General features: G+C 35.0%; 1 protein-coding gene and 2 long non-coding RNA genes across 14 annotated transcripts in view; 2 read left to right on the top strand and 1 right to left on the bottom strand.

Annotated features, from left to right (window-relative positions):
* LOC127831640 (uncharacterized) overlaps nt 1-27,831 on the top strand; it is a 228,176-nt gene that overhangs the window by 33,698 nt on the left and 166,647 nt on the right. The window lies entirely within an intron of this gene.
* LOC127831636 (uncharacterized) overlaps nt 7,641-27,831 on the top strand; it is a 28,434-nt gene continuing 8,243 nt past the window's right edge. The window contains exons 1-2 of one of the 11 annotated variants that reach the window (XM_052356622.1): nt 7,641-8,043; nt 8,321-8,965. In XM_052356622.1, coding sequence (XP_052212582.1) covers nt 8,514-8,965 — 452 coding nt within the window. In that variant the 5' untranslated portion in view covers nt 7,641-8,043; nt 8,321-8,513. Of the gene's footprint in view, nt 8,044-8,201; nt 8,966-27,831 lie in introns of all 11 variants that reach the window. The other 10 variants (XM_052356621.1, XM_052356624.1, XM_052356625.1 and 7 more) reach the window with 10 other exon arrangements.
* LOC127831639 (uncharacterized) lies at nt 19,805-27,827 on the bottom strand. 2 transcript variants are annotated; one of them, XR_008026421.1, is made up of 2 exons: nt 27,093-27,827; nt 19,805-21,716 (listed from the first exon to the last, which is right to left on the bottom strand). It is a non-coding gene; the product is annotated as an uncharacterized LOC127831639 (long non-coding RNA). The 2 variants fall into 2 exon arrangements; XR_008026422.1 differs by lacking the exon at nt 27,093-27,827 and adding an exon at nt 22,153-24,041.

Consider the following 27,831-nt stretch of genomic DNA (forward strand, 5'->3'; position numbering starts at 1 on the left):
GGAAAATAATGATAATTTGCAAGATGATGAAGTTGGTGATGGTGGTTGTGGAAATGGTGATAGTGCTGTTGATTGTGGTGGTAGTGGTGAACTGGTGATGGTTGTGATGATGGTGTTGGCGATGGTGATGATGGCGATGAAGATGGTGTTGAATGTTAAGGTGGTGGCGATGATGTTTTTGATGGTGTTTGTGGTTGTGATGTTTTGACGTTATTTTTGATAGTGGTAGTGTTGATTGTGGTGTTGGTGATGGTGTTGTCATCGTGATAGTGATGGTGGTTGTGATGGTGGTAATGATTATGGTCGTTTTGATGGTAGTGGTGGTGGTGGTTGTTTTGGTGGTTCTGATGGTTGTTGTAGTTATGGTGGTGGTGATGGTGGCGGTTTTGGTGGTGGTGATGGTATTGGTGACGTAGATGTTGGTTATGATAGTGGTGACGATTGTGGTCGTTATGATGGTAGCGGTGGTGGTGATTGATGATAGTGGTCGTGATGGTTGCTGTGGAGGTGGTGATGATGTTGGTGATGTTTGGGTGGTGGTGGTGGGGAAGGTGATGAAAGTCGTGGTGGTGGTGACGGTGGTGTTGGTGTTGATGGTGGTGATGATGGCGGTATTCGTGATGTTTTTGGTGATATTGGTGATGATGGTTGTGGTATTGGTGGTGATTGTCCTTGGGATGGTGGTGGTGATGATGGTGATGATGATTGTTGTGGTAATGGTGGTGGGGATGATAGTCGTGATGATGGTGGAAATGGATGTGGTGGTCGTGGTGGAGGTTGTTTGGTGACGGTTGTGATGATTGTGGTGCTGATGTCGGTGGTGTACGTTGTAGTGATATATTCATGTGACTTTCTGATCGCAAAACTGTTATTGACGCCGTCCAGTCGGTTTCGAGGATGCTTATGAAAGCGGGTTTATCTGGCGACTGTTATTTTTTATTGGCGGTCATTAAAATCAGCATTTACCGCAGATTGTGTAAAACAAATAATTACAGTTTAACCATTTACGTAATTTAGATCGGAAATTAACACAGTACATTAAAGGTAATATCGGGCATCAATCACCTTTTGGCTGAAGTCACTTATGAGCAGTTAAAAGCTAATGGTGAGCAATTAAATCCTTGTGGCGAGTAAATTGTGAAAACAACAAACTTTAAAGAATCTACGTGGTAGCAATTTAATTTTATTACATGTATATTTCGATTTTCTATAGCCACGTGTTCTTATTTGTTGATTTAAGTCCCTTCGTACGCATCTAAAAATCCCCGTGTTTTTAAGAATGCGACATTGTTACTATCGTCTGTCAAGTTCCCCGCACGAAAAACGTGCATGTTGCAACAGACAATGTGCTATTATTAAATAAAGACGTGCAATTCAGTATGTAGTATTTTATGATGAAAATGTAAATCGGAATAAATGCACACGATAAGAAAGTATTGGTCTATTTAAAAACTATAGAAAAAATATGTAAATGACAACTTAAACATTGCAGTAGATGGTAGGTTCATAAAAATATTTGTGACGGGTGGGAGAGTAGAGGTGTCACACGTTAATGTCAGTACATGAACATGAATAAACAATGAAATGGAAATGCATTAAATGAAGCATTTAATTTCATTAAATATTTTTAATGCAGTTTGATTGAGGATTTAATACAATGCTCGTTGAGTACAATATATTTATTATTATACATTTATTATATCAATTATGTTGTAAATCATTCTTTGTTATACTCACTGGCTTTTCTTTAGCGCCAACTAAGATATACGTTGACTTTTTTTCATCTTTGTAATCATAAATGGAGTTTGTGTGAATCCTGCATAAAAACATGATAGATTGTTTATCAATGGCATTTTCCTCTTTGATGTTTTTTTTCCAAATCTCACCAGTGTAAACAATTAAAGGTAAACTACATGGGTGTTTGCAGTTTTCGTGGCCGGTCGATTGGCCTACGTTAAAAAGTCGAACTTAATGTCCTGTGGCTGTAAGTAATATTAAATACGTTCAGAGGGCGAACAACTGAAGTGCCTCCAGCGCTTTGATTATTGTATGCTTTGATGAGATTTATAGAGAAATACCAGAGAATAACAACGCAAAATTCACAGTTTCAAGCAGTGAAAATTAATAAATTGTCGTTAATGCGAAATGACGTCGTTTTCGAGACTCTACCGTGTCATTATTTCAGCAAAAATACAAAAATATTCATATGTAAGCATAAAATAAAAAGAAAGTTTGTTAGATATGGCGAAATATCGATTTAAATGCACTCGCGATCACAGAAAAAAATATTGTTTTACTCATCGCTGCGTTAAAATATTATTTTCTATGACTACTTGTGAATAAAAATCGGTATTCCACAAAATGGTGATAACAATCAAAACAAGACCGATGACCCTATGTTTTATAAAAAAATTTCATTATGATTGATAAAAATTGTTCATATAGTAATTGAATGTTTCACCCCCCCCCCCCCCAAAAAAAAAAATAAATGAATACAGTCAAGCATCGAGAAAAAAGATGTTCAGCATAAAAACACACGTTCATCGTTCAAAATTTGCGAACAAAAGGCGGCGGATTTGCATTATTCTGACATAGATTCTGACACATTTTTCTATGGTTTTGATGAAGTTTAATTTGAAATAAACGGAGATGTGTTAGCTGTATTACTAGCGTTTTACTTTGAACAAGGAATTAACGGATTAAAATGAATTTAATGTGAATGATGGACAAATTAGTCTGCCATAACGGCAATCGTGTCCACATTTACAGGTCTTTCAAAGTTCATGATTGACATGGAAAGTCTTTGGTCCTTAGACTCCTTGTCCATTCACTGTATTCATGTGAACCAGGAATCATGTGGCAAAACTCATCAAGTAAAAGAAAAGATTACCTTGTCATTAAAATGTGCATTTTTTATTATCGTTACAAATAAGAGTATGTTGATATGATATTTTTCTTGTCAGATAAGTTTTGCTTTCTTCTCTTAGTTAATTGGTATAAACGATGTGCAATTGAAGCATATTTCTTTGTTTATTCACGTTTCTTTAAAACGGCTTTAACAAAACATATATATAGTGTAGTAGATACATGTAGTTACATAGTTTGTTCCTTTTATATTTACCCTAAAAAAACATTATTGACCCAACTGATTAAACAAGTTTGCATAATTTCTTGTCTGTTAAGATTCCCTCCCTTACATTTGCAATATAGAACTGTACGACTATACGTTTTTTTTTTAAATTAAGATTCATATTTTAAATCAAAAGTGGACTGAGTTACATCTGTATGCAAATATGAGAGATTGTAAACCAAATTCATTTTCCCCCATGAGGTTTTTGCAAAATCTCACCCATGCAGAAACAAAATCTCACCCATGCAGAAACAAAATCTCACCCATGCAGAAACAAAATCTCACCAATGCATAAACAAAATTTCACCCATGCAGAAAAAATCTAACCCATGCAGAAACAAAATCTCACCCATGCATAAACAAAATCTCACCAATGCATAAACAAAATCTCACCCATGCAGAAACAAAATATCACCCATGCATAAACTTAATCTCACCAATGCTTAAACAAAATCTCACCTATGCAGAAACAAAATCTCACCATTGTAGAAACTTTATCTCACCCATGCAGAAACAAAATCTCACCCATGCATAAACAAAATCTCACCCATGCAGAAACAAAATCTCACCCATGCAGAAACAAAATCTCACTATTGTAGAAACAAAATCTCACCACTGTTGACAATTTCAGTTCAATATTTGAATTTAAGTGGCCGTTAGATTAGCCCACTTTAAAAAGCCAAATTTCAAACCCTGTTACCGCAATATTAACTCAAACTAGGTGCAATATAGATATTTTGTGTTATTAATAGTTGTCTTTCTTAAAGGTGACTTGATGAAGGTGCTCAAATCTGTAAATTTGTATTTCTATCTAATAATGTCTTCTTATGTCACGCAACACTTAATCTCAGGGACAACAATGAGAATAAGTATTTTTCTAACACTTTGTTTGTGTCATCCTTGAAAGATAATGATAGTTTACATGGCTTCACTCATGTATTTGTTTAATTCATGCACGTTTCTTTCTTATTTAAGTACATGTATGTGTGTTATACTTGTACAAGCAAATCTGGGACGACTTTTACGCACATGCATTAAACCCTTTTTCATAGAGCACGGCTCATTTCTAGTTGGTGTTCTGGTATAAAAGTAGTAGATAAGAACACTCGTTTCCTAAATGATCGAGTTCCTGGAGTTTATTTGTTGGCCATAATTTTATTTCGAACGAATACATCTCAGCATAAACCACCATTGATACAGACATACAGGCCTTATAATACATGTACTAGTATATGATAAATTGATACTCGACGACACGAAGGAAAACAACAACAGGTGTTCGCAACGTAAAATGACGCAATAAGAGCCATACGTTTAAGGGACAGATTCGTAAAACGACAATTATACACACGTGAACACGTGACATACTAAAGCCGGTTAATTGCGTTTTTAAGGTGAGTTTTCTTTAAACTGTCATTTAAAGGGGCCGTCCAACAGATAAAGCGTCGTATCGACGCGATTCGATATTTTGGGAAAGTACGAGGATTGCTTATATAGCTCAACAATACATCCACACTGGATGTGAGCGTGGATGGTCGAGTGGTCTGGGTGGGAGCTTTTTACTCCGGGAATCTAGGGGTCAGTGGTTTGAACCCTGTTGAGGGTTACTTTTTTCCTTTAAAAAAAATGTATTCTTGTTTTTTTACTGGAGATTTATAGTTCAAATGTTTAAATTTATCAATATAAAGCATTTAAAGCATTTCATGACAAGCTTCAATACATGCCAAAATCTGTTGGAAGGCCCCTTTAACGCGTTTATTAACGACGGCTGTTGCCTCTGTCACAATGAAACACTACGCATTCCGTATTATCGGTGAATTGATCGCCCGCGTGTAAACCCCTGTAATAAACCCTGAAGGGCGTCATTTTTCCTAAGGTAGTGGGCACAATATCAGAGGAATATTATCATGGGCATTATGTTTATTTTGTCGGCGTAGCTGTCTAAGCCAGCTTTTCACCTTTCAATAAAATTCAAATAAAATTTCCCGCGGATAGATACGAATGAATACACTTAATTTATCCCATTGGCTGATTTGAGTATAATCCCCCAGACCATTGGAAACATGACCGCGTGTTTGTAGTATAGCGTTAAACAATGTTTTACTGCGTGTTCAGCATGAAACATTTTTATTTCTAATGAAAAGGCTTAATGGATAGAACAGTTTTACACTCAACTCTTGACATCAATACAGTTTTGTGTGCCCCTTTGCATTCATATGATTGTCAGCGCCAGAGCGTTTGTACTTAAAGGTTATGTTCTCATATTGAGTAATTACTTCCATATTGCTGTCTGTGTACTAGTATATTTTAGTTAATAAGAGAATCGTTTTTCCCTATCCTGATATTCGTTTTGACCAAACCATCTTAACTTATTATCGAAATTGAACATTATACAGGTAAAAGTATAAAGTTTTAAACAAGCCGTCGTTCCAGCAGTGGAATCGTGACCTCACTTTAATGCATTGCATTCCAACCCGCAAGGTATCAGGGTCGGTTCGCGGCCAGTAAACGAATCGTTATAGAATATAGGCGCTATCGCGTTAACTAGGTGAACTGGAATTGTATGTAGACCAGAAATATGTCTAATGAAGATATTCAGCGATATAACTATGGTAGGTCAATCATAGATTCTCAATGTGCTTTCAACAATACCATGATAAATATTATTTTTGATTAATCAAACAAGAATTATTCCACCATTTTGACAAATTTGTTAAGCATGAACGCGATGATAATCGAATCAAATGGTATTTCCCGACACACCCCTTTTTATAAACAGGTTTGTTCGAAGAACGCGCGTATAACACAAATGTACTACGGTAATGTGGCCGGATGACATATATGTTTTAATTTCAATATAATATATATCAGGGATGGCAACGGTTATTCGGTTAACTGGTTATCCGTTTCTTAAGAAGATTAATCGGTTACAATATTAATATTCGGTAACTCTTCAGAAAACAGAATTTTTGGTTGAACGAAATAATTGCTCAAATCGTTAGTTTTGTTTTACTTCATTTCACTGTATTGACTAATCCGCGTATCTTATCGCACAGTATCGGCAATTACGAAGCCGTGATGCCCCATGCGGATGTAAAGCGATTAGAGTTGTAAACTATCGGGGTGCAGCGGATAAATGAACAGGTTTTATTGTGCCATTGTGTTGCCTACCTGCCTGATAAAATAAAAAAGCTGGACACTGTCATTACACCCGATCAATGTTGTTTTAACAACTATTGCAAACTTAAACACCCTAATAAAGACATCGAGTATAAACAGGCCTTAACAACAGAGGTAAGGAAACCACAATGCCCATTGCAAAATATATTTACGCTAATTGACAATTGTTATTAATCAGCAAACTGTTAATGCACGTAATTCTTCAAGGATAATGAGTACATGTTAATAAAACACAACATAATTCGAATTCTCTACTATCTTTCATTGGTCAATGTGTAGAACAATAATTATGTGTAAATGACATGAAGGTAATATTACAACAGAGAAACATCACAGTTCACCGACAAGCATGTAAACAATGTCGGAAATGACTTTCAGAAATTACTAAGTATTGGATTCCAAATGTATATTAACAATTTAAAGGACCAGCACAATTTGTAAAGAATCAGTATTTAATTGATAACATGGTTTCAGTAATTAGGTTACAAGACCATCAACAAGACAGAATATATTTGCATATATCGGTATATGTATATGTTATTGTTTATAACCGTATACGTTTTTTCGGAAGTTTTTTTCATTTATGTGTCAATACCATAGTCGGTTAACCGGTTAACCGCTCGAATATCGAAACAGGTTAACCGGTTACCAATTTGCTTAGGTTTTAGGTTGTGAATTATAATTCTCTCCCTTGAAACACAAAAATACTCATAATTCCACTGTATCTTCTAGATCCAACGTATTTCCGCTGTGTCTCTAACATAGTGTTAGGGTAGTTTATGAATCCTTATCGGATCCTGCCCAAATACAACTATGGTTTCATGTTTGTAATAAATGTTCATGTAACTGTCCCTTCTGTGTATGTAAACTGTTCTAACATTGGAAGATGTGTTGCGGTGAAAGTATGGGGTACATAAATGTGAATGAACCATCTTTTTTTTCAGGGGATGGGGATTTCACAGTATGTCTGCTTCATTCTGCACCGTAGCTAGGCGCACACACCGAAGTCTCCAATAGGAATATGTTTGTCTGTTTGTATGTCTGTGTATCTTGTTGCTCACGCACAGCTTTCTCCACACACACACACACATATATATATATATATATATATATATATTCGATTTACTGGTTATTTCTTAAGCATTCGAAACTCTGTAAAAGGTTTATTTCAGTTGTACATTATATTTTTCGCGATACATATTATTATTAAAATTCTTAAATGTGTCCCTTTAAAATTCAGCACGAAGGTATTTTCTAATTGTTTACATCGCAGTTGAAGTTATCAGCCTCGAGTTTACCTCTCAAGATTGCCGTGTCAGTGATAAAATGTCAATATCGTAGCGAAAAGATAACGGTAGGCGAACTTTTACTGTCGCATACCGTGATTTTACAAACGGATGCAGGTTTATGTTGACGCTTAAAATTAGTGCGTGTATACTGAGAAGCGTGGAGTGGAAGAAACATTTCACAATGTAGTAAAGTTGGACAACAGCGTATGAATCAACACACGTGGGAGGTTGTTAAATCAATACAGAATATCGTGGTTCGTCGGTTACAAAGTAACTATTGACACAATTATTAATCCGTGGATATTTGACTACCTGTTGGTAGAGACATTTAATAATATAAATTTAATCCATTGAGACCATGTGGTATGTAAGGTGTTTGTTGAACAGATCCCGATCGTATTCACAGTCATCCAACAGATAAAATGGATTAATGATTTGCATGGGGTTATAGTTTTCTACAATTCCAAGGAAGTGATTTAAAATGCAATGAGCGTCGCTCTGTGAAAATGGAGTTAAATGCATGTGCTTAAAGTGTCGTCCCAGATTAGCCTGTGCGGACTGTCAGGGACGACACTTTCAGCATAAACTTGATTTTTGCTAAGAAGAGACTTTCTTGCAACGAAAAATATCATAAAAGCGGAAATTATCGTCCATAATTAGCCTGTGTGGAATGTAACCCCTTTTTCACAGAGCACGGTCCAAATAGAAAATGTTTATTCAGGTAAACGAAATACGTGTGTGCTTTTATGCTTCAAACGCCTGAGCATAAGCAAATGGTTGTACAAGACAACCCGGTCACAGATTGGATCAGTTACAATTAAAATTGTTTTGACCGACACATGAAAAGGGCGGAACGAGTTTGCTAGGGTATATTTCAAAGTGCTGAGATCGATTACTGAAATACGATCCACAAAATGCAATTATACAATACCAAAGGCCTTAAATATGCATTTTGTGGGACTGGTGTAGCGATAGTTTTATACGTGTTTTATATTTTAAGCTATCTTTATTCGGAATTTATCACGTGCACGCATACGTATTACCGCTGCACCGGATGTGACGTACCTGATATTCCAAAGGATATCCCTACTCATATCCACCAGGTGTTCTTCTTCGAGACGAGTCCCGAACTTCCGGCGGACCTCAGGGCGGCACGCCAAACGTGTCTGGATTTACATCCGGGTTACGGCTACACATTATGGAACAAGACGACGGTCAATCAGCTCATCGACGCGCACTATCCGGATATCCGGGAGCTCTACGAGAGCTACGACCACTGGGTGAAGAGAGCGGATGTGGCCCGCTACCTGGTCATTCATCACTATGGCGGCTGGTACCTGGACATGGATATCAAATGCAAAATGAGGTAAAGGGCATTCAGTTACATAATATTTTATTCAGAAAAGGAGTTTGCGTTCAATATTTGCAAAAATGCAAGTAAGACGTACGCTCAAGTTAGCACACTTCAAACAAGAACACTTATGTACACCAGGGTTCGCCAAAACTTGAAAAATCTGTCAGTCATTCGGACTGACAGACTTGAAATTTTTGTCAGTCCGAATCAGTTTATGTCAGTCCCACTGTCCGACTAAACTATAACAGCAAAACACAACAAAAGAGAGTACCTTTTTGATGTTTATTGGTTTTGATCACATTAAAATACAATAAAAACATGTCCAAAATCGAAATAATTAAACAATTATTATATTAATAATGAGCCACATATAAACCAAAGGTATTCTTTTTAGACTTCTTTTTGTCAAACAGTTTTTTAGCCTGCACAGCTCTACAAATCCGTGTTCTTGAAATGTGAGGGTGACATCCAATCAAGTTTGACTTAATTACACACACCCATTCACACTTCTTTGGATGACTTCAATTTCTGTTTATTAGCCGATTTCACAAGTTCTAAAACAACACCTATTGTTAAAATATTTTCTCTTAGCTGAGGTGGTTGATTTCCAGGTACAATTAAATGAATGTCTTTCACACCTATTTCTTGATAGAAAGGCCCATGATAATTACCACCATCCATTCTTGTTGTCTGAAATAACACAAAACATATTGCTACAAACTATCAACAACAAATCAAAACATAAATATCCCTATGTCCGAATTTTAAAATATCCGAAATATAGTACATCGGTAGAAAAATCTAATTTTGATTTCAGAAATTGTTGGTGTGTAAATTAAAATATATCCTTCCCAAAACAATATAATAATGAAACTATTTAACAGAAGTGCTCACAAATGCCTGTTGAAACAAGTTTTCATGCGGTTTTTGTTGTGGAGAAATTAAATGGAACAAATAAAATGGCGGACGCACTCGGTTGCTTTTTTAACAAAGACCGTTGATTTTCAACTCGCATGTGAAAGTCAATTCTAATCCAACTTTAAACATCAAAATGAAGGTAAGAAAAAAAGGATTTTGACAGAAGTTGAACAAAAAGCATTTACCTTCTATTAATCCAATAGCATATTATACACTTTGAGTGATCTTTTTGAAACCATTTTTCATCCGATTGTGTCGGTCAGTCGGACCGATTATCTTATATCACTTGTCGGTCCTTAGAAAAATTTGCCGGTCAGGACCGGCGGACCGACGGTTTTGGCGAACCCTGGTACACACATTAAAATAATCGAAATTATAATTATGACTCATGGTTGTCATATAACACTTTTGGATTAGGAAAAGAATAATATCCGATGTTAATATAACTAATGTGTTGAACTTGCAAAAAGACAGGATATATTATTGTGGACCATTTATGTATTGTGTACGAGTTAAATAATAGTGTGTTTAAACCATTTTAGCCTAGTGAACTTTCACATCCTTCTAAATTGGATCAATTTATTTCCAAAATTAGGGATGTCTAGTATATTTATTTCTTTATTTAGAATATTGAATACAGAAATTCCTGTAAGCAAACAGCGCAGACCCAGATGAGACGTCGCACCATGCGGCGTCTCATCTGGGTCTACGCTGTTTGCCAATGCCTTCTTTCTAGACGCTAGGCGAAATGGTTTAAGATGATTTCAACTCATACTGTTTGATGTACATTTATTAGACTACCAACCACCAACATAATTTTTACCAAAAGAACGGACACAACAGGTATTAAAGGGACCTTTTCACAGATTTTGGCATGTATTGAAGTATGTAATTAAATGCTTTATATTGATAAATGTAAACATTGGATCTAAAAAGCTCCAGTAAAAAAAAATAAAGAAAGAAAGACAAAAGTAACCCTCAACTGGGCTCGAACCACTAACCCCTTGAGTAAAAGTCTATAGTTTAGACCACTCCGCCATCCGTGCTCCTTTAATGCGTGGTGTATTTTATACTTTATATATGCAGTCCTCGTAGTGTCACAAAACATAACGACAACAACAGAACTCTCCAATTATTCAATCGTTTCGCGTTGCAACGCTTTATAATTGTCAGGTTTTCAAATCGTCAAAAGATAATGGATATAATGGATATTTTAGAGCATGGTAAATGTTCAGTTTTACTGTTTCCTCACAAATATCATAACTATTACTAAAAATTGCGAATCTCAAACATTTTTTTTCATTTTGTCAATTTAGCAAAACTTTAAAAGGCCCCTTTAAAGCGGACGAAAGCAATATTAATTCATGTACAAAAGATTGATTGCTTTAAAAAACGACACTTATCTATAACGTGGCTTACAACTGAAAATGTTTCGCATATTTGAGACGACATTAAACAGTCGAATGAACAAGTATGACTGTAATTGATATAGGTTAGCTTTGCTCGCTATGCTCAATATTCTTGTCACCTGTCCCATTATTATACACATCACTCTGGATCAGCAGACGATTTATTCCCACAAATCTTACGGAGGAGTCCGGAGAAAGCCGATGTATCAAGATTGTATAAGCAGCTGACAATACGAACAGTAACTTTGTTTGTATACAAACTAGTTAAGTGCAAAATAAATATCACTGCACTGTTAGCAACTTAGTTTTTTAGCTTCAGCGCATATAACAGTAACTTTGTTTGCATACAAACTAGTTAATTGCAAAATAAATATTACTTCACTGTTAGTAACTAAGTTTTTTAGCTTTAGCGCATATGATTTTTGTCAATTTTGCTGATGTTTAATTGTTTTAATGTTTATATGATTACTCGTTGTTAAAAGACTAATTAATACGTTTCAAGGGGCCTTTTCACAGATTTTGGCATTATTGAAGTTTGTCATTAAATGCTTTATATTGATAAATGTAAATGTTGGATCTAAAAAGCTCCAGTAAAAAAACAAGAATACAAATAAAGGAAGAAAAATTAGTAAACCTCAACTGGGCTCGAACCACTAACCCCTGGAGTAAAAGTCTATTGCTTAGACCAATCGGCCACCCGTGCTTATACAATGAGTGATGTATTTTATACTCTTTATAAAAACAATCCTCGTAGTATCACAAAATATAGCGACAAGAACAGAACCCTCAAAATTATTCAATCCTTTCGCAATACAGCGCTTTATAATTTTCAGGCTTTTAAATCGTAAAAAGATGCATATAATATTTTAGAGCACGGTAAATGTTTAGTATTACTGTTTCCTAACAAATATCATAACTACAACGAAAATTTGCGAATCGGAAACAATTTTTTTAAATTGTGTCAATTTACCAAAACGTGAAAAGGCACCTTTAATTAGAAAATTTCTTCTCGAAACAACAGCAGCAACAACAACAGCAACTATTCGTCATTATTTTTATGGAAGGGTTTATCCGCCAGTACATGCTTATTGCTAAATGACAATTTCAAATTTCTAAATGACAATTGTTATTGCTTATTGACAATTTCACTTTGACATGTCACAACTTGCATTTGAATTATGTTACATTACAATTGTATGTTTGTTTCTTGCATTTACTGTAGAAACAATTCAATGTTCATGCGCCTTAAGGCTTTTGTTCAGTCCCTTCATGAATACAATTTGTTTTTGGTGTAATGGAATTTGCGTTCAGCTTTGCAATATTGAAATGTTAATTTATACTACTGCTTTTTACTTCTGCGCTTGCCTAAGTACATTTTAAATTGCTGCTGCTTCGATGATCTTACTATGAATGTACAGTGTTATTTTATTATTAAATGGAATCAATAATAAATTTGACGTTCAAGCGCAAATTATTAAACAGGGAGACAACTCTGGCAGGTGTACGATAATTACCGGCGTGTAGACTACTTTTGTCGAAACAATTATATTGGCGTCCGAGCTTGTTTTGCTGATAGTACATACCGCAAATAGAAGTATTCGTTTAGAAAAGTTTTTTATAAAGAATATTATTACGCGTGTATTGTTGGGAGGCGGAAAACTACAACGGGCGAGGCATGGTATGGTATTGCGCAAGGGGGGATTAGAGGGTTAGGGTTAGGGTTTGGGTTAGTGTTAGGGGTCGGGTTAGGGTTCGGGTTAGCCTAAACCCAACCCTAACCCTAACCCGACCCCTAACCCTTACCCTAACCCTTTTTTGGGGTTATCACCCCTGACCATGCCTCGCCCGTTGTAGTTTTCCGTCTCCCGTGTGTATTGTCGGGTTTATAGGTGCGTGCACGAGTGAGCGGTGGTTGTGTTTTGTGCGTTATGACGATTGTGCGAGAATATATATACCACTCTAGCTTGATAGTCTCGCGATACTCAAATCTGTCCTGACAAAGTGATTCAACACTTCAACAAGAGTTGAACGCTCTGAGCACTTTGTGCACTGATTGCAAAAGGGCGGGAAAAAATACACTCTGGTGGACAATTAGTATTAGTTAAGCTGGTACATCGACTTTCAAAAACAAAAAAAGTGGCCATCGTGTGTTCTTTAAAAAAAAAACTACACCCAGTTGCTTATATGAGCATCAAAACTGCTAAGATATACATTATCGAAGACACTGAACGACGATGGTGTTGTGTTTGTTTTGAATCGGTTTATTTTGATTTTCTGAGTTATTTGTTAGCATATCGCCAAATTTTGCACTTTAAAAACGGTTCTCAATATATTATCCCCTGGCGGATGGCACTTTAAACAAAATGCTTCGAACTGTTAAAAGGATGTAACATAAAAAAGCTACATGCGCGAAAGACATTCATAGACATTCCCTGTGTTCTGCGTTGCATAGATGCATTTCCAAAAAATAATATATCAGTCCGTTTGTTAACGGTTATACGCATTTAAATAAAACAGGCTTATAATCACTTAACATTTAACAATATCATAAAATATAAATAATAAAAAAAGAAACCTTTGCCAGTTGCGTAAATTCTAAAATAATGTAAAAAAATACAACAAATCTAATTAGATGCACGAACGATTGGACGAATTTCGAAATAAAGCTGCAATCTGGTTATTATATTTTAATGATTTTTTTTCAATTTTAAGGAAGTATTGTTCTTACGGTAGGAGGGGGGGGGGGGCGGAGATTTATGAAAAATGAATATGACGTGCACATCTTAAAAATTATTTAACTGGGTAAAGTCAACAAAATATCCATGGACGATTCCAAAGTACGCAGCTGTGTTAATAATTAACGATCTGTGTGACTGAAACGCAAAGACGGGTGTACGAAAGTAATGAAATTTTAACCATGCATCGATTTGCTTGGGCACACGCATCTAGCCTGCTTTTGCCGTTTTACTCACTCGCAGAGACAGGGCTTTTTCGACACAAGTAGCTAGTGGTTTAATAGTAAACATTAACTTGGAGTTTACTGATACCGATATTTCTGGTTCTCCGCTTTATATGAATTACTTATTACAAATTGTCATATCGCATTTGATTAACTTCATGTTGCGTTATGCCCTGCAACATGCTTAATTCATATTGCTTTCGTCTTGTTGAATTGCTAGTGTAATTACTAGTGTAAGTGCTAGTGTAATTACTAGTGTAATTGCTAGTGTAATTACTAGTGTAAAGTCGGAATTTACAAACAGTATGCAGTATGTTGGTAACGAATCCACAAAGTATTTGTCATATACCAAAATGCAATTGTAATATGTCAACATGAAGCTATCGTTAAGTAATATGCATTGTCATATAGCAACATGAATGGACTGGCGGACATGAAATGTTTGCACAGCAAATGTAACTAGGCAAAATGCAACTGCTATGTATCAGAAAGTATAAGTCAGTAGTTAAAATTAGAATGTCAGTTAACAGCATGCATGTTCTGTATTAAAATAATAATGTCATTTAATCGCATGCCTGTACTGGCGGATATTCTCTTCCATATATTTTAACCGCGTGAAGGCTATACTTTATTAACTCAGATGTATTTTGAAATAAACCGTTTTCATTTAAATACAATAATATGGCCCAGTGTTTGTCTGTTTACTAAATAACAGCTCATGATTTGTGCCATGTTGTGGTTTCTACTGTCACTCATAGGTCACAAAATCAACGAAGAATACATTAGATATGAACGAGTTCTGTCATACTGCCTGTTTGTTCAAGCCTGAATTACGACAGTTTTCTTTCAAGATTTATCTCATTTTTTATTTCTTAAGCATTTAAAACCAAAACCATTAATAAAAACAAACACTTTAACGGTTAAATATAAAGTACATTATTGATAATACATGGGCATTAAAGCTTCATATTAAGATATCGGCTCTAAAGATAATAATTACTATTACTTTTTTTATGCAGCAGTAACAGCTTCAACTGCGGTTTTATTGGCAATTTAACAATTTCAAACTCCTTAAGCGACTTCGATGGGCAATTACATTTTTAATTGTTGAATAAATTTAAATTAATAGCGTTTTACAGATTGTTTTCACATTCAGCCTTATCCTTCGGTAGGCGAGATAATTTGCTGAAAATGTAAAATCTTTCATTCAAAGACGAACGCAAAATATTAAAGCGAGATTATACGATTTTTATATGTGTTGAATTGTAATATATTGATACAAATATTTTATAATATGCAAGAAAAATGATACATTTAAGACGAATTTCATAAAATGCAGCAAATACAAATTAGCGCCCCGAGCCGATTGTGACGAAGATAATTCGTACATATTTTCCTACAATAACCGATGCATTCGTCTTTTTAGTAAGTGTTCGTGCGTCGTATGAATTGATATCGCTGCAGGAATTTCAAATGAACCGTTAAACTGAATTTAGATTCACATCGTACATGCATGATAAACATGCTGGCGAATTCGGCTGTACAGCCTTTTTCGATTTCAGAATTAAATTTCTGGCTTATTTAGCACTTTTCGACACATGTTCTTCTTAACTTTTATTTTAGTTTATATTGAAATATATGTATAATAAGTTTTTACACATTTTATATTAATTAATAAATATTTGACAAGATCGTATATACCCGCTTTAAATGGGAACGTTTAACGGCATTTTAACTGTTGTTGTTGTTAGTGTTGTTGTTGTTGTATTAATGTGAAGAGCGCAGTCTTAATACTTTAAACTATTTCACTCCGAAAGTACTCCCTGATCACATATCTGATCCTACCTGGATGGTAAATCTATGAATAATTCTTTTAAATATTGATTTTAGAATGAATGTTTTGTATAAAAAGGTTTCAAGATCATTTGATCGACAGAAAAAAGCGTGCGAGCGAAATATACCTGTTTTGTTTCGTATTGAGATATAATCACATGCGGGCGTACAGTGCATGAAAACAAAGAAGCATTATCCATATTAATAGAATATTTGTTTAAAACAAATGCACAGCTTTGTATCCGTTTTTCATATTATTTCTGAAATTCTATCACGTAGTTTTTTTTATTAAAACGCATGAATTTTAGGCTTTGTTTGGAAAATAATTCTCATACAATTAATCAACATGTTCTACACGTTGTGATTAAATGCCATATATTGTGAAAATATTTCCTTGTTAACAGCACGTGTGTGTATATACGTCTGTTAGAGGATTTATTTAATGATTTATATCAAAATTATTTTAAAAAAGTTAAATGTTTTCCTATCATAAAAACGACTGAGCAGATTAGTTGGAAAGATACGAATAAATCAAGGTTGCTAGGGTGCCTTATTGAATTGCCTGTTACGAAGGCATTATCTGATTTATAATTTATTTTGTCTTGATTATGTTGTAAAGACATTATCTTGTAGCAAATGTCTTACACAAGGTCAATTTGACGCTTAACTCTTTCAGTGCTGGAACCGAATTTTGAAGGCCTTTGCAAACATTTTGGATCCAGATGAGACGCCGCAGAACGTGGCGTCTTATCAGGATCCAAACTGTTTCTATTCTTATAGTATTCTTTGAAAAAATAAAGAAAATGCTAATGTTAAAATTCAGCAGACGACATTTTAGCATACGACAAATTTCCCAGCGTACAAACGCTTAAGTGCCCGAATATAGTGGAAAAGGGTGTATAGTCAATATACATGTGTATTTCCAACGATGCACTCTCAATGCATACATAATTTTAACCCATTTATGCCTAGTGGACTCTCCCATCCTTCTAAATTGGATCAATTTATTTCCAAAATTAGGGATGTCTAGTATATTTATTTCTATATTTAGAATATTTCTTACAGAAATTACTCTAGGCAAACAGCACAAACCCTGATGAGACGCCGCATCCCTAATTTTGGAAATAAATTGATCAAATTTAGAAGGATGAGAGAGTCCACTAGGCATACATAGGTTAAGTTATCAATTTGTAGGTGCAGCAAACCCGTGTATATCTTATCTGTTTATTGTTCCTTATACACAAAATAAGTAGTTCAATTTACCATGCCCTTTACGAGTTTGTGTTCATAGTAACCAGATAACGACCCTTTAAGAGAACGATACCGTACTTAACTTCTACGAGGTTAAATTTTATCTCGCCGAGTTCATATTGTAAATCTTTTTCAATCGTTTTCTATGAATTGATATCGTTGTTTATGATATCTTTCAGTAGAGTAAGAGGTTTCAGGCCGACACAGAGTGTCACTATATCATATTTGAAGTTCGTAGGTTGTGCGCGAACGTGTTGAGTATGGGTACATACGTGCTTACGTATCTTCAATGAAACATTATAGTAAGAAATAATTTAATTGTACGGAATATGGGGGTCTCGTCTTCTTCACGCAAAGTATTCACGTGCGAGTTTTTAAAATGCCAACACACTTTAAACAATGGGTTCAGCAGTTATTCTTAACCCATTTATGCATAGCGTCTAGAAAAAAAGGCCTCGGCAAACAGCGTAGACTTAGATGAGACGCCGCATAATGCGGCGTCTCATCAGGGTCTGCTTTGTTTGCTTAAAGAATTTTATGTATGAAATATTCTAAATATAGAAATAAATATACAAGACATCCCTAATTTTGGAAATAAATTGATCCAATTTAGAAGGATGGGAGGGTCCACTAGGCATAAATGGGTTAAGAAAAAACAACCCAGCCCATAATAAATAAATGTTCATCCATACCTACCTTTTATAATTTATTCGGTGATTCCAATCTGTTTTATGTGCACAACGACTGAACATATCCGCAGTTTTCTAAAAAAAAACTGCCCCAATGCGCAAATCATTTGTGTATATTTAGATGTGCGTAATTTTTTCTATACACGGGCCGGCTAGCTCAGTTGGTCCGGCCTAGATACCTAGGTTGGGGATTGGTCATGCCATCCTTTCTACGGCCACCCCCCCCCCCCTTCTACTGGTATAAAAAGGACAGTTGGCCCCCCTTCCTCTGGTTTAAGTAGGACAGTTGTCACCTCCTTTGTCTGGTAAAGTCGGGCCAGTTGTCAGTTACTGTCGTAATTATGGGCTCTCCGTACTGATTATACAGCTATCCTAGGTAATGTGAGTCTGTCATGTAAACGTCGTGATACTAATGAAATTCGGTTTAAAAGGCATTAAACATCAACTAAACAATACATAGAGGATATTTGTTGGATTCGATGGAATATCGATTTTATTTCACGAGTGATCATATAAAATAATATTTTCACGAGTGTCGCAGCCACGAGTGAAAATATATATTTGTTTATGATCTAGAGTGAAGTAAATTCGATATTCCATCGAATCCAACTAATTTTCTTTTTCTTTTATGCTTTTTTTTCACCATTTATTTACATTGTACATTGTAAAAAAGTTTAACTGGATAATTTCGCTGGATTTACGACGTCATTTCGTCGAAAAATGACGTCATTTCACAGTAAAACAGAGAAAAATACCGATATTTTTCATTATTATACCTCACTTTTATTCACAATGATAAACTCCCATAGGCCATCGTGGCATAGAAATACTGTCAGACCCAGCGGGAAACAAATTACTGTCCAAATAATACTGTCGCCCGCTACCTTAGCAATCACGTCAGCAGGGGCGTTCCCAGGCACACGACAGTACGCCCGTGCGTATAATGCACTATCAAACTTAAACAATGAAAACTCTTAAAGCGGGTATAAACGTTCTTGTCAAATATTTATTAATTAATATAAAATGTGTAAAACACTTATTATACATATATTTCAATATAAACTAAAATAAAAGTTAAAATGAACATGTGTCAAAAAGTGCTAAATAAGCCAGATATCTAATTCTGAAATCGAAAAAGCTGTACAGCCGAATTCGCCAGCATGTATATCATGCATGAACGATGTGAATCTAAGTTTAGTTTAACGGTTCATTTGAAATTCCTGCAGCGATATCAATTCATACGACACACGAACACTTACTAAAAAGACGAATGCATCGGAAAAAAAAAATAAAAATAAAAACTCAAAAAAGTGAAAAATGAACCATTAAACTAAACTTAGATTCACATCGTTCATGCATGATATACATGCTGGCGAATTCGGCTGTACAGCCTTTTTCGATTTCAGAATTAGATATCTGGCTTATTTAACACTTTTCGACACATGTTCTTTTTAACTTTTATTTATTGAAATATATGTATAATAAGTTTTTTACACATTTTATATTAATTAATAAATATTTGACAAGATCGTATATACCCGCTTTTAGCTGTCAAGTTGTTAGTCGATTCGCGGATCCACGTTTTATTACTTTAGGGTCCTTTTTCTGTATTTTTTGTTTTATACATGGTACAAAGTTGAAATTTGGCATACTGATGGCATTTTTCCTGTAGATTACAATAAAAGCATTATTTTCTTGATCAGAAATGGGTTAAGTACCCAAATTTTCATTGAGTGAAAATTTGTTTTTGTTTTCATAAATATATTGTCGAAAAGCAAAACATAAGAACATGTGCTTTTAAATGGTGAAAATCCTTAATAAGTCAATACAACATTAAACAAATAAACTGCAATAATTTCAAGTGCTTTCATATAGTACGATTCAATAAAACATCTCAATATTTCAATACTAAAACATTCAATGACAATTTAGAGAAGTATTTTTTTGAGTTCCTTTAATTAGAAATAACCCTTCCTCGTTAGAAACGACGTATTTTTGCTCAGAGCCAATAGCAGTTTGCACTGAGTCGACTGACTCACCAATTGTTTAAACAGTTTTCTTTTTTACACACACATTAAAGTCTATTCTCAGTAATTGTTCAACCGTTTGAAAACTTGGAGCTTTCTTCTTACTACTAACTTCTTTTAACACTCAAGAACACTGTTTACTTGTGATGTCAGAGTTGATGGGAACACATTCTTACAGTCATTATTTAACATACAGAGCAATTCTACAAAATGTCTTAAGGTAAAACTATTCTTCTTCGTGAAGTTGAATATTTCAACGACGATTCCATGTGTCAATGAACTGGGTTTTTCAACTTGCTTGGTTCTGGATGGGTACTTTGCCGGGATCTTCGACATTGGCACAATGGTAGAGAGGCTTGTCAGGTTAGTCCCATTGAAACTGCAAACTGTGTCTGCGCGCAATTAACTTTCTTCTAGATTATTCCACTCTATTAATGTCATAGGAAAATTAAATAGTTTTTACATAGTAGGGTTTAACACTTGATTTGTATGAAACACTTAAGAGTTTTTTTTCTATAATAATTTTCAACAATGTTATAAGCTAAAGAAACTTGAGCTTACAGTTTATATAGTATTGACATACCTGTACGCTGAAGCCAACCCCGTTTCGAAAGTCAACCAGAGATTTCTACATATATTTGTGAATGAATATAAATTGCTGCATCGAGGAATATTTTAAGGTTCAAATGTTTCAAATGCATCTCACAATAGATCAAAATAACTCTCATCAGTCTGAAATTCACAATTTTGACGCCATTGTCGCTTTGTCACGTGACGAGTTTTCATTTGGATACTTTCGGATCGACCTTGACATTTTATGCTGAAATTGTAAAAACATTACTTTCGTTTTCTGAAATCTATTATTTGTGATTAACAACTTACGTCTGGTGGATTATAAGACTGATTTCAGTGTGAATCGGGTAGTTTTAAATAATATTTACTTTGAGTTTGTATTTAAACTACAATTTGTTTACAAAACAAGCCAGACTAATCTAAACTACCAAGAAATGTCATTCTGAATTTGAAATCACTTGAGCACATGGTATGTTACTAAAAATAGAAATAACGTCATATGACCGTGAAATCTCGGGAATTTCGCATTTCAAGAAAGTCTGTCACATCGCTGTTTTTCTCGATATGTAAGAGCAGAATAGATAAATTTTAAATGTTTAAGATAGTATTTTGTGAAAGAATATATCAGTTAAATGTGAAAAAAGTCAATCTTTCCGATCAAGTTGTTGATTTGGGCCAATAACTGCATTTAAAACCTTTTTTGGACCGGTCTTTGTTAACTGTCAACCTTTCGGGAATTTCTGGTTGACTTTCCTAATGGGGTTGGTCCATAACTATAAAGTCGCGCCAGTCAAAAATCATAAAAAGCGACATTTAATGTTATGGTTGCCAGAACTACAATGTTATCTGCTTTTGCCTTTTAAGTCTGAGAAAGTCTTAGGGTTAACTCTGCGTTTAGATTGCTGGACTGGGAGGAAGTCTTGGCTAGGCATGGCTGGTACCTGCTCTCAACCACCTTATAGAAGAAGATAAGTCTGTTGGCCTTTCTTCTCTCCTGGATGGGTTATGATGGAGTTGTAGCAGAGTCCCACTTCCTAGCAGAAGGGACCTGGATACTCCATCGTTACTCTTTGCAGTCTTTCATCTTTTACAAAGCCAGACACACTGGAAAAATAACAGAACATATAAAATATTTATTAAATAATAAAATGCATATTAAAATCGTTTTGATGTCGTTTTCCTCCATTATCTGGCAGCTTTGCAAAATCGCGAAAAAATGGTACGAACAAGTGATTAAATTTTAAGTTCGTACCCGATTCAAACAATCTATTTAATTACGTAAATACTGACAGAAAAAAGTATTCATTTATTTGCTTTGATTTGTTTTGATATAAACAGCCACTTCAATGCGATTATTTGAAGCATGCATGACACGATACTGAAATATTCATTCAGATAATGGTTATACGATTTGCGTGTCAAATTGAGTCGACAAATAGCGAACGTTTCCATCGATCCGAAAAGCTGGTTTAAATATTTATATTATGATTTTTTAAAATATTATTCAACTATAATTAATCAGAAAATGATCATAACAAACCTTTTCTGGTGTTTTCTGTATAGTTAACGCGAGTATGGTTTAATTATTCCGACTATTATGAACGATACCGATTAGCGAAGCAAAACAAAAATGGCGCCTCCCTCTTGCAGGTAAATCGAGGTCAAATGGTATAAATGCGCGTTTTGTTTAAAGATGCGGATACCTAATTCTCATTTGCGGACAATACTTTTGGTAATTTAAGTTAGACTTTCTAGTTTTTAGACCTACTTTCGAAATTTCGATCGGTCTATCGTAAAACATTTTATTCAGTGTCAAATTTGGGTACTATTTTCTCAGCGAAGGGCGGTCCTACTTCAATTTTGAAAAGATTGTAGTAAGTTAAATCATTCGTGAACAAGAATGATTATTCATGAATGTGCATGATGTTTGACATATCCGCAGTTGTATTGTTAACACACACATGTCGGTGCAAGTAGCCCGAAAATCGGTATGAAGCGTTAGTTAACATTATGAAATAATAGTGAAATAAAATGTATATGCATGATACGATACAACATTTCTCTTTTAATAACGTTTCTTTGAAGACCACTTTTGTTGGATACGGAGGAAAAAATAATCACTTTTCGGAAAATTGGACACGGCGCTCCCGTTAAACAGAAGATAAAAAAACTCTGGCCTTATGGTCGAAAGTATGTTTGCTGTTGACAATGTTTAATATAATATTTCCTTTTATACGTCTTTTTCAAGCAAGAAAGTGATGAATTAAATTGCCAACACGTGGCTGAAAGATAACACCAAAACGCACCATCTGCAATGAATTTTCCAAAATTTTCAAGGGGGAGACAACCAACCCCCCCCCCCCCCCCCCCGCAGGAGGGAGACCCCATCCCGCACCAACCAGCGGGATAAAATTTACTGTCCAAACAAGACTGTCGCCCGCTACCTTAGCAATCACGTGCGGAATGGTAAAAAAGTATACTGTCCCATTCGCGCGTGCGCAGTACCCAGTTTTGCATTTCCATTGTTTTTGGATAATTAAAATATCGATTGCAGCTGAAACTGTGCTGTAAAATAGATTAATGTCATTATTTACGCTTTGACAGGAGTCATAAAGAACTCAATTTAGTATAAAGGACATATTTACCTAAATGTCAACTTTAATCCAATGCTAATAACAATAAAGTTACAACGATATACACTTCCAGTGTCTGTTCTTAAGGTGTTATGCATAACAAATACAATCCGAAATACGTTTTTGATTCGTTAGATGCTTTAAACATAGAGAATAATATGTTAGTGTGATTGTGTACTTAAATTTATTCCACGAGAGAAGAAAGGTTTACATGGCGAGGCTTGCCGAGCCTTGTAAGCCTTTCTTAGACGAGTGGGATAAATTTAAATACACACTCACACTTACATAGTATTGTATTTATCCTACAATATTTTTTTATTTAATTTATTTCTGATGCAATAAAAAAAGTAGTCTTTAATTTAAAAATAAAAGCAAAAACACATTAAATTTGCTGAATCTAACATTGCGTAGTATTATTGATTGTGAGCTTTCCCATTTACGGAACTCGAAATAGTCCTTTAGAATTCCACGCAAAAGAAGAGTAACGAGACAAAATATCGCTATACGCATCGATTCAAATTTAATCAGCGTTCCAAATGTTACAAATTCAAGTAGAACACAGACGGTTGTGTTCAAACTACAATTCTGGTTTCATCAATTTAAAATACCGAAAACAAAAATGGCTGCCATTTTGAAATTTACAAAATGTGTAGAAACCTAGGTGAAGTTGTGTAGATCTTCTAACCATGTCTATTTTCGTAAAGTTTAATTACCTTACATGACGTGTTAAAATTCTGGACACATTTCTTAATCGCCATCCATCTTTTCCATTTTAACGCACTGGTTGCGAGCAGCAGGGGGGGGGGGGGGGGCACGCGTATACGGGAGCTTACCGCGTTTAAGTGAGAAATTGTTGCAAAACTTCAAAGATGGCGTCGTTTAAGTGTTTTTCGTGAAGGAGTAGCGGATATTTTCACCCGGTAAGCCAGTTTATATTTATATTTCTTTTAGATGAATAAGCCCTTTCGGCTCTACGGTGTTTTTGCTCCCCTCGGTTTTTTGTTTCAAAACCATAGACGTCGGAATAAAAAAGTTATTGAAGAAAAACCGTCGACAAATTTGTTGTTTAATTTCTTGACCTTCGAGATGTTGGATGTTCGAATATCATTTTCTCTCATAATAAACAGTATTTGTGCATGTGTACAGTAAAATATAACATAAATCACGAATTTTTTATTATCTCGACGCGTTGTTATGTCTATTAATTCATTTAATGCCGAATTATAACGGGTTAACCCCCATTTTTGGAACTAAACTTCCTTTTAAGCACATTTTGGGACCTGACTTCCAATTGATTAACAGCTCTTTCCCATGTTTCAAGGTTTTATGCGAAATAACTTTCGTGAATGAATTCCGCATTGGTGCGAATGTCTTGGAAAAATTTTCACTTGAAGAAATCAAGAGTTTTCTTTTTTTTTTTTCATTGTTTTATTATTAATTTGTTTTATTATATGTTTTATCGCGTACTTAACGCTAACATTTAGTGTGTGTAATATAAGACATTCGACGGTATTATAAACACAGTGTAATTCTTACCTGTTTATTTTAACACATATGGACATACTTATGTTTGAATATGCATCCAACGGAATACTATGCTTACTATTTCCAGATATCTAGACGCCAGTTATATATGTTGAGGATGCCAAGATTAAAAAAGACGGCGTAACGAAGTGTGTACCGCTCTAGAATGCGATAGGTACATGAAAACCCACCAATCAAACAAAAAAGATTACATCGAAGTACCTTGCCAAACAATCACATATACGTGCAATACAAGTGTTATGAAAAACAGAAGAGGGTAAAGCCGGTTTGATATTAGTATAAGGTTGATGTAACCAAATACTGCCATTGTTGCGATTCGGAATACATGAAGCAATTTGGAATACCTGACATCTGCTTAGAAGATGCATATCGGTGGATGTTTTTTCATGATACTTAAATATGAATTGTTTATTTAATACAATGACATTTGACGCGTTTGACCATAACGATACTGATTCATGTATGTGACTTTGATGTGACACATTTTGGACGACCTTCTTTTAAACCAGTTCTGAGTTGGTCACTATATTATAATCGCAAAAAGTGAATTTTTAGTGGATAGAAAGATTTGTGCAAATGCAATACACGATATGATTTCAGTAGAAGTGATCAATAAAATTTTTATACATGTATGTTTTTTCTCTTTTATACCTATGTGAATACATATTATTTATGACTGTTGTATTGAGGGAATAAAGTATTGGTTCACTTAGAAAGATTATTTCGTTTGTTCCTAACATTGCCTTCTTATCGTTAGTAATGTTAATATGTCAAATGCATAACGAATTAAATCCGACCCAAATCTTTTTTTATCATGTATGTAAGTGCTGAATACAATTGAAAATTTATGCAGAGACATCGTAGGAAGAAATGACGTAACACAGATAATGGTTTATTACTTAACAAAGAGAAACTAGCATCATGACATATACGGAATAAAACGTGTTAGTAAGTAGCACTCATAGCAATTATATGTCAGACGTGTCTATGTAGACTTTATAAATAAAACAAAAACACTACAAACATCAGCTGTACATGTTTTCTTATGTTCGTGTTTTTTATTTGCTGTTTTAGTCCGGCTCTGTTGAAGGATTCTTTCTTGCATATTCTACATTTAAACTCATGTGGTCCATGAATGGGGCATGATATCTCAATCCTCCCCTGATGTAAAATTCCTGATTACATATTCTGCAACGAAAGATGCACTTATTTTCACCCTTTAACCTGCATCATCTGAAAAGACAGTAAAAGAATGGTTAAAAAAAGTTCATAGCAGAATAAGGTCGACACGTCATAAAATACATGAAATTAATTATAATATTACTGACAGATAAACGTTCTATTATCTCGTACATCAGCCACCACACAACCCATCTTCTTGAAAATAGGTGAATTGATTCAATTGGTCGGCAGGTTTTTCGAACAGCAGTGTTATTATTCTACAGTAAGTAACGTGATTAAGAAAGCACTTATATTGCACCACGTTACATGCTATAAAACTATAATATTGAAGTACACATATACACTTTATTCAAGATGGGTAGGTATATCATATCAAGCTCTTTTACATATGAAAGAGCTGTTTGTCATTTGGAAGTCAGGTCCCAAAATGTGCTTAAAAGGAAGTCAGTTCCAAATAAGGGGGTTAAACCAATAATGTTTGCCAATAAATTAATTATAAGTGATAAAACGGCGTCGGTTAAATGAAATAATCATGATTTTTATTATATTTTACTGTTCACGTGTGTCAATACTGTGTATTATAAGAGAAAATGATATTTGTACATCCGATTTCTCGAACGTCCCGTAAGTAGACAACAGATTTGTGGACGGTTTTCCTTCAATAACTTTTTTATCCCGACGTCTACGATCTTGAAACAAAACACCGAGGGAAGCACACAAGACGGAGAGCCGAAACGGCGTATTCATTTTGAATAATTATGAATACAAAGGGGCTTACCGGGTGAAAATATCCTCCTTTCCTATAAGAAAATCCAACAAACGACGCCATCTTTGAAGTTTTGCAACAACTTTCTCACTTAAACGCGGTAAGCTCCCGTATACGCGTGCCCCCCTGGAGCAGGCAATTCTTTGTGAATAGACATTCTTTGATCGACTGACAAAGGAACGACTTATTCATAAAACAAATTACTCTTTTAATTCAACGTCGATTTCCTTCGAACAGTTAAAGAACAATTAATTGATACTTTTCTTAAATTTGATCCATCAAATTTGATTCAACAAAACATCGCGTTATTCGAGTACATTTGACATTTTAACGAAATCGAAAATGCAGTCTCACCAGTTTCATTCCAGTTTTTTATCCCAACACTATTACGCACATTCATAATCCATCGTAAACACACACACTTATCGTTCGATGCTTAATAATATTTAACTGTTAGGCCTAAATAAAAACCATCCAAATCCGAATTGTTGTTGTTCTTAAATCAAAAGCGTCTAGCTTGTTTCGTCATTTAAATTACGTCACATGAGATACGTCATAAATTGCGTAATCAATTCAATGAAAATATCAATCTCCACGCAGAGTTGTCGTTCCATGCTCTCACATACAACTATGTGATAACATTTGATCCAGCTATGCTGGTTCCAGTCAAATCTCTGCGCGGAGGTTGTGAAAATATAAGTACGGAAAACTGGTTCTTCATAAATTTCAGTGAAGGACCAAAATAGTATGATTGTATGACTCAAAATCTGTGCCCATCTATAATGTAGTATAAAAGTAAGATATATATTAATATAGACGTTAAATACCCGGCTTAGCCGGGCCGGGCAGTGATAATCTTCCCCAGGTCGCTAAAGCCCTCGGACCGTTATGCTACCTGCTGGCCGATTATCACTGCTCGGCCCGGCTCAGCCGTCTATTATCCTCTTAATAATCCATCGCAAACACAAACACTCGTTAACTCGTCCAACGACTGCGTACCCAATGACCTGAATGACGCAATCAAGGGTGAAAGGCCAAAAAAGTAGTCCCTATGTTCTAAAAATATCTGTGGAATAAACCTTATCTAAAAATA

Source organism: Dreissena polymorpha, chromosome 5 (assembly GCF_020536995.1).
Source record: "Dreissena polymorpha isolate Duluth1 chromosome 5, UMN_Dpol_1.0, whole genome shotgun sequence".
In the NCBI taxonomy this organism is placed as follows: Eukaryota; Metazoa; Mollusca; class Bivalvia; order Myida; family Dreissenidae; genus Dreissena; species Dreissena polymorpha.